The sequence below is a fragment of the Ipomoea triloba genome, chromosome 3, assembly GCF_003576645.1.
Source record: "Ipomoea triloba cultivar NCNSP0323 chromosome 3, ASM357664v1".
In the NCBI taxonomy this organism is placed as follows: domain Eukaryota; kingdom Viridiplantae; phylum Streptophyta; class Magnoliopsida; order Solanales; family Convolvulaceae; genus Ipomoea; species Ipomoea triloba.
Window position 1 is genome coordinate 6,597,324 of NC_044918.1, and position 7,701 is coordinate 6,605,024.

Below are 7,701 nucleotides of genomic sequence, written 5' to 3' on the forward strand. Positions count from 1 at the left end.
AGAGAGAGAAATGGAAAAAGAGCTATGCATGAACTATGCGCGTGAAGAGAGAGAAATGGAAAAAGAGCTATGCATTTACCGTGCGATGCGTGAAGAGAAAACTATGCGCGTGAAGAGAGAGAAAATGAATACCGTGCGATGAATGCACTAGGCGCGACACGCGTCCTTTGGGGGCTGTAAATCCCCTTTTTTTAACTTTTTTTTTTCTTGATAATCATGTTTTCCTTTCATTTTTTTTTAAACATCTTATTTTATTTTTGCTCCTTTACTTCTTGCAATTGACAAAATTTCCTAAAAAATTATGCCCCATTGGAGATGCTCTTACCTTAATCACTTCCTAAAGGTTATTTTCGTCCAAATGAAAATTATCTTGTACTTCTCCCTTTGGAACGTACACCCCGCCATTTGAGATAGTACGCGCGTTGGGACAAAGTCCAAGTACTATAAATACCCGTAGCCGATTAACCGAAATATCCTAGCAATTTTCAAGCCATACAACTCATCGGAAATCGTTTCTTTAACGATCAAGCCGTTCGTCTCCGGGAAGTTTTCCGGCGATTCTTCTCTTCCCGTCTTGTTTGTGAGTTGAACTAGTGATTCTAAACTATCAAATGAAACTTTGCTTTCAATATTTACTTTAAAATAAAAGAAAAAAAAAAGATAAAGTCAACCGCTCTTAGTTAGTTTCTTACCTGCACTTCTTTGCTATTGTGATTTGCTTTCGATGATCCTTTAAGTTTCTCTGGTTAATTTCTTCAAATTTACTTGTATAAATAAAAGTATAAAACGCATAATTCGTTGTGTACTTAATTGGAGATTGATAGAAATGACCAGTGGGCCAGTGACAAGAAGAATAAGTTGGTGCGAGGCGATTAGGGATAGGTCTTTTTCTGCTGGTATCTGTGTTTATGTAAATGTAACGGTTGATGTTTTTGGTAGGTGAGAAGAACAATGGAGATGGAGCAGGAGCTGCAGTGGAATGCGGCACAGAGTATCGTGATAGGTGTGGACCTTGTGGCTGCAGCCAAACAACATCTCGATTTTCTGGGAGCTGTTGATAGGAATCGCTGGCTCTATGAAGGCCCTGGTCTTGATAAGGCCATCAACAGGTATACTTACTCTCTTGATTTGGCCTGTCATGATCCAATAGTAGTTTGTGGTCGTGATTATAGCTAAAATGGTGTTATAATTTCTCAATTTTGCATAGTTGAAGACTTGAAGGTCATTTTGGATGAATTGATAGTTGAGGTCTAAATTGAGAATTATTTCTTTATGGTCTGATGAGGGCTTGGTGTGTAACTTATATGGATCATTTTCGAGGTGTCTTATGATGATTTATGTTCAAGCTGGTCCCTTTGCATAAAATTTAATAGTAGAGAAACCCAATTTCAGGTACTATTCTTGTTGGCTCCCTTTTCTGGCAAAACATTCTGAGTCACCATTCTTTGAAGGACCTTTGGTAGTTCCTCTTGATTGTGAATGGATTTGGCATTGTCACAGGCTCAACCCTGTAAGTTTGTGATCTAAAGTATATTTCATTTTTTTTTTAATTTATAACTTGTGATTTATGACTCAATGAAATGTTCCTTGTCACCTTTTGTTGCAGGTTCAGTACAAATCTGATTGCGAGCAACTGTATGAAGTAATTCTTGGCAACCATAATGTGGTTTCTTCTGTTAAAGGAGCTTCTAAAGAGGAAACTGAACAAGTCTGGAAACAGTTGTATCCAACTGAACCATATGAGTTGGACTTAGCAAGAGCTCTTTCTGATGAGCCTGCAAAATGTTTTGAGCACACAAAGCGCAGCGACTATGATTTGGTTTCAGCAGTTAAAAGGCAAAGTCCATTTTTCTACCAGGTAACCACAAAGATATTTGCAATTTCCTTATTGTTAAGGTGAAGTAACCTACATCAAATTGGCATGCATGCAGTAGATTTGCATAAGTGAATTAAACAATGTTTTGAAATGTCTCAGACAAGATGATTGTTTGAGATAGTAGAGGTGAATATTTTAATGAAGTCGGTCTATTAGACTGAGATTAGCAATTAAAAATGAAGGTTATTGCTTTCTCCTTGTCACTACCTAAGACCTTCAAGTTGAATCCTTAGATCAAGGGTAATTTACATGAGTTACTTCATCTGTCTTTCTTCCTCTATGCTTAATTAATTACCACTTTTCATGGTCATCATATTCCCAATATCATGCAGATCATAAATTTGAAGGATAGAGAACTGGACCTTAAAGGATTTTTTTCCCCTAATTCATGATTTTGAGTGTTCTCACTTGTGGCGTGTTTTCACTCCAAGTCCTACTTTTTTCAAGTAGAAATTTCTTGTAGGTCGACATTCTTAAGCTAGATATAAGTTTTTTTTTGTCAATATCTTACTACATATGCTTGTTACAGGTATCAAGACCTCACATGAACAGTGAGCTCTATCTTGAAGGGGCTGTGGCTAGATACAGAGGATTCTTGCATTTAATCCGAAGAAACAAAGAAAGATCCATTAGGTGTTTCTGTGTTCCAACTTATGACATTGATCTTATCTGGCACACTCATCAGTTACATCCTATTTCTTACTGCAAAGACCTTGTGGAAATACTTGGCAAGGTTTTAGAGCACGATGATACTGACTCAGACAGAGCAAAAGGGAAGAAGCTGGATACAGGGTTCTCTAAAACTACCGAGCAGTGGGAAAAAACATATGGTTGTAGGTATTGGAGAGCAGGGGCAATGTACAGAGGCAGTGCACCATCACCTCTTGCAATTTGTCACGACTCTCCCAACACTCTAACCAAGAAGGTAGTTGTCGCCCATAAGGATCAAAGATTATTTCATCTTCCTGAAAGAAAGGTTCTGGAGGTAATTTAATCTTCTCTTTGCCCTTTTTTTGTTTTCTCTAGATTAAATGCTTACATGTTTGCTGTCTCAATGCTGTTTAGAGGTAATCTGGAATATTTGATCAATAAAATGTAAAGCATACAAATTATCATCTGGTCTTGGACAAATATACAACTATTATCCACTTTGATTACCATTCCGTTATTAATCTTTTTGAGGTTTGGTATCAGATTTAGTTGCAACTTGAAATACTTGTGACCTGAAACAATGCTATGTATGCAATTGTAATTTTTTGTTATCTTCTTTAATATCTTCCAGGTCATGTTAGAGTTTGTAGGTTTAAGAAATGTACCAGAGGAACATAAAGGGAGGCTCTTTGTCTCATTCAGTAAAGAACAGCCTGATTCCATCTTCAATGCAAAGAGAAGACTTAATATTTTGTCTGAGAGTGGGAATAAACAGGTTGCTTACTTTCAATGTCAAGCTAGTGGAAAGTTGCTCTTTGAACTTATGAGCCAGTCATCTTCTAACCTACCATTATTGAAACCTGCCAAAACTGTGGGTTCTGTTTCTGTCTCTCTGGAAGAGTTGTTATCCCCGGCATCTAATCTCACTATGGAGAAATGGCTTGAATTGGTGCCAAATTCTAATTTGGCAAGCTCGAAGCCTATCTGTTTACGAGTAGCTATCTCAGTCACAATGCCAACTACAGCACCATATGTGCTTCACATGGTTCGTTCTCGGCCATTCTCAAAAAGTTCTTGCCTTTTCCCACTCCCTGGGAAGGGTCAAAATTGGACACGCGTCATAGATGAAGATGGTGAAGAGATCATCAGCTTGCAAATGAGGTAATCATGATTTTGGATTTTCTACTGCATCTAGAAGCATGAATGCACATCAATGACATCACTGCCAAACCCCATCTAGTTTTTTCTTTGAAATATATTATTACCATATGTCAATGTCAAAATATGCAGCTAGATGCTTCATCTTGTTCGATACCAAGGTCTTTGGTGGATTTCCATAATTGACGTATCTTTGACTTCAATGTTTCTACTAAAACCTCAAGAATGTTATTTTTCTGGTGAAAGAAACTTTCTTCCAACCTTCTTATTTTAAATATTCTCATTTTGAAACCTTTTAGTTGAGTATGGTGAAACTATCTAAGCATTGCAAGGGTCTTGATTCTTATTTATCTTAAGGGCTGTCAAAAGTAAACATGTGCCATTTGCAAGATTACCACAACCTGCAGTGAATCAAAGATGTTACTCTATGAGTCACACTGTCACTGCAATACTGCTCACAAGTGTTTTATACTCTGCCATGCTCTAGCAATCCTGAACTCTTTGAAATTGCATGGCTATATTACAGGGATTTCAATAAATCCAAGGGAAAGTCAGATTCCATGTTGAGGCAAGAAGTCATTGCTGTAACAAAATCTGGTGAAACACGTACCCTTGCTGAGTTTGTGGGGACAGAGTGGTCACTGATAGATGCTCAGTGGTCCATTTGTTTTCACAATAACCAAAATAGTGACGGTCACCTTTTGAAGTTGACTGGTCCGCGCAATGTAAGAATTTGTCTCTTGTATTTGTGCTGAAATTATTTTATAATTTTTGTCTTTTGTTCTTTACATATCTATTTAATATTCCATGCTTTGCTTAATTTTTCTTTTTCTATTTGCAAATTCAACATCATTGGGTATCTCCAAGTGTATACATATTGAGTGCACTCCTTTGAGGACTCTTTCACTCCTCAGTCTTCTGTTTCTTTGAAACTTTATTACATCATGAGGCATTGGTAATCATGGAAATTATCTACCATATTTTATCAGATTGCAATTTACCCGCAGGATACTAATATATTCAGAATAAACACCCCTTTCAATTAACATGCACCTCTGTGTTGGTAGCTTCAGAAATTTTGATTTGCAGACCTGCATTATAATATTAGATTCTAGGTATACATGACATTTATATTCATTCTTGAAACAGATTAGGTATTTCACTGGCCGGAAGCTGGATTACCAGCCCAAGCATTGTGAGAAGCAAAGAAGAGAAAATGAATTCATGACTGCAATCGAGTTCTCGGCTGAACACCCATATGGCAAGGCACTGGCGATGGTTGATTTGAAGTTTGGTGTCATCAATGTAAATTTGATTTCATTGTTATTTTGGAGTTGAGTAGTTATTTCTTCGCTTACGATTCATTACATTTGTTTAATTTTGACAAATCAGGTGAAAGAGGACTGGTTACTTATGCCTGGAGCAATAACTGCTTTTATACTTTGTGACATTCTAAGAAAGGTGGGTTATGATGGCTTGTCCGCAAGTGGCCAAAATTTGAAGGATAAGTGTTCAAACCAGGATGTTGCCTATGATGCTGAGAACAATAAAATCAGCTGTGATGTTGATTTCAAAGTCAATGGCCATCATAAGGAGGATGGAGGTGGAGAGTCTGGATATAGGTTTAAAAGTGGCGGATGTGGTGGTAGTGGTGGTTGTGGCAGTTGTGCTGCTGTAGTTGTTAATGTTGGTGAACATCTTGAAGTTGAGGATGGAGGTGAAGAGACTGGATATAGGTTGAAAAGTGGTGGGTGTGGTAGCGGGTGTGGTGGCGGTTGTGGTGGCAGTGTTGCTAATGTCAGTAACCATCACAAGGAGGATGGAGGTGGAGAGTCTGGATATAGGTTGAAAAGTGGTGGGTGTGGTAGCGGGTGTGGTGGTGGTTGTGGCAGTGGCGGTGGTTGTGGTGGTTGTAGTGCTTTTGTTGGTAATGTCAATGACCATCACGAGGAGAACACCACCGAAGCAGCCAAGAAAAACGGGGCTGGTTGTGGTGGTTGTACTGCTTTTGTTGGTAATGTCAATGACCATCACAAGGACACTATCGAAACAACCAAGATTGTCGCTGCCTGATTCTGCTCGGAGACTGCTAGGCTGCTATCTTCTTAATCGCCCCGTGTATATGCAAATAATAAGTTCGACCATTCGAACATCTATACAGGTTTGTCGTGTGTCAATGTGTCGTGTGTCTCCGAATGTGTGTTTATTGTCGTTGTAACTATATCATAATGCAACATTAAATAATAAAACTAATGGTATGTATGAAGTGCTTGAATTAATCTGCGATTGCCCTTTCACCTGTTTTCTTTCGTGATGGACACAAATCTATTACTTGTTAAGGTTGCCTGCCAAGCTATTTCAATCACAAAATCTACTAGTTTTATACATCTATAAAGCCACTAGTTTATTAACCTTATTTGGGAAATCCATAGCCAATGTTTAAAGGAGTGCATTCCCGTCTTTTGACCTTAGTCAAAGAATCACTCCCATTTTCATCTTTCATTTATTTATGAGTTAATTCTATTTTTGTCCTAGATTTATATGTGACATTCCACTTTTAGTCTTTTTTTTTCAAAACATCTACTTTTGGTCCTAGTATTATTGTGGCATGACTATTTTTGGTCCTTCGTCAAGAAAATCATTGAAATGTCGTTAAATACGATGACATTTTGATCTTTTTTATACAAAGTATGTTGACCCGCTATATTTTTTATGTTTATTTTTTGAAACAAAATTAAAATTGAATACTGAAATGCTCTTGTATTTGACAAAATTTAAACTGTTTTGTTGATGGAGGACCAAAAATGGTAATGCCACAATAATACTAGGATCAAAAGTGGATGTTTTGAAAAAAAAAAACTAAAAGTGGAATGCCACCTATAAATCTAGGACCAAAAATGGAATTAACTCTTTATTTATTTATTTATTTATTATTATTATAGGTGTTTTTTTTTTTTGAGAATATTATTATAGGTGTTATTCATCATCAATCTCTTTCTTCACATTTCTACATTTCCAACAAGGGTTCACACTTCTTTCCTTAGCACTTTAAATTAAATTAATGTATATATGCGCGCATTTCTACTTTTAACTAAAGCCCACCGCTCCCCTACAGGAATCAAGGAATAATGGGTTGAATTTTCTTCTATTGAATTGAAAAAAAAAAAAATAGTATGAGAAAGTAAGGTTCAAATAAAAACAAGTAATTAAATTAAACCACTTTCTATAATGCTAGCTGGTGGGTGTAGTTAGCTGCATGATTTGATCTTTACAGGATGTTCAATCCAACCAAAAAATAAAAATAATAATATCACTGAATCAATATATATATCCATAAATAACCATTTTTAACAAAGAATAATAATCATGAAACCAACAAAATCGAAACCCCAAAACAAAAAGAAAAGCCCAATCATAACAATTACTTATGGTAGTATTTACTCTCCCTGTACCTTTGATGGTAAATATATGGTAAAAAGTTGGAAACCCAAAAAGGCAATAGTAGAACCTTATGCGGTAGGATGATCGCCATTGACTGAGTAGTTGGGTATTTCTCCGGTAGACACCAGTGCCGGCTTCTGCTCCGGAACGGGGACGGTTGGCATCGCCGGAAAAAAATTGTAAACTGGCTGTTCCTGGTTTTTGTCACCGCCGGCCACCACGCCGAACTGCCCGACGGCGGTATGGAAGCCACTCGCCATCATTGGTAATCCGTAAACCATTTTCATCCCGTTTGCATAGACGACACCACTGGTCACGTGACCTTGATGTAAGTGTGGCGGGAGATGAGTCTGAATGAGCATGAGCTTGTTACCCGATCCGGAATTCCCGGGTACGGCACCATTTTCCTTGTGTGTTTCCGGGCCGGGATTTTCGGGGACAGACATTCCTCCAGGGATGTGCAATTGGAGAAGATCGTGCGACGTCGGCGTGATACTCGGCTGGTAATCCTTATCGAATCCAAACAGGAAATCCGGATTGAGCGGCGCCTCGGAATCCCGTTTTGCGGGGCGGTT

General features: G+C 37.9%; 1 protein-coding gene across 1 annotated transcript; it reads left to right on the forward strand.

Annotated features, from left to right (window-relative positions):
• The first annotated feature begins 429 nt into the window (after positions 1–429).
• LOC116011682 (glycine-rich domain-containing protein 1) lies at positions 430–5,982 on the forward strand. Its single transcript, XM_031251085.1, has 9 exons — positions 430–580; positions 940–1,109; positions 1,393–1,510; positions 1,607–1,858; positions 2,406–2,861; positions 3,159–3,688; positions 4,212–4,410; positions 4,835–4,990; positions 5,078–5,982. Exons 2-9 carry the CDS (start codon positions 952–954, stop codon positions 5,756–5,758), a joined length of 2,550 nt encoding a protein of 849 aa, XP_031106945.1. The 5' UTR covers positions 430–580; positions 940–951; the 3' UTR covers positions 5,759–5,982.
• The last annotated feature ends 1,719 nt before the right edge of the window (positions 5,983–7,701 follow it).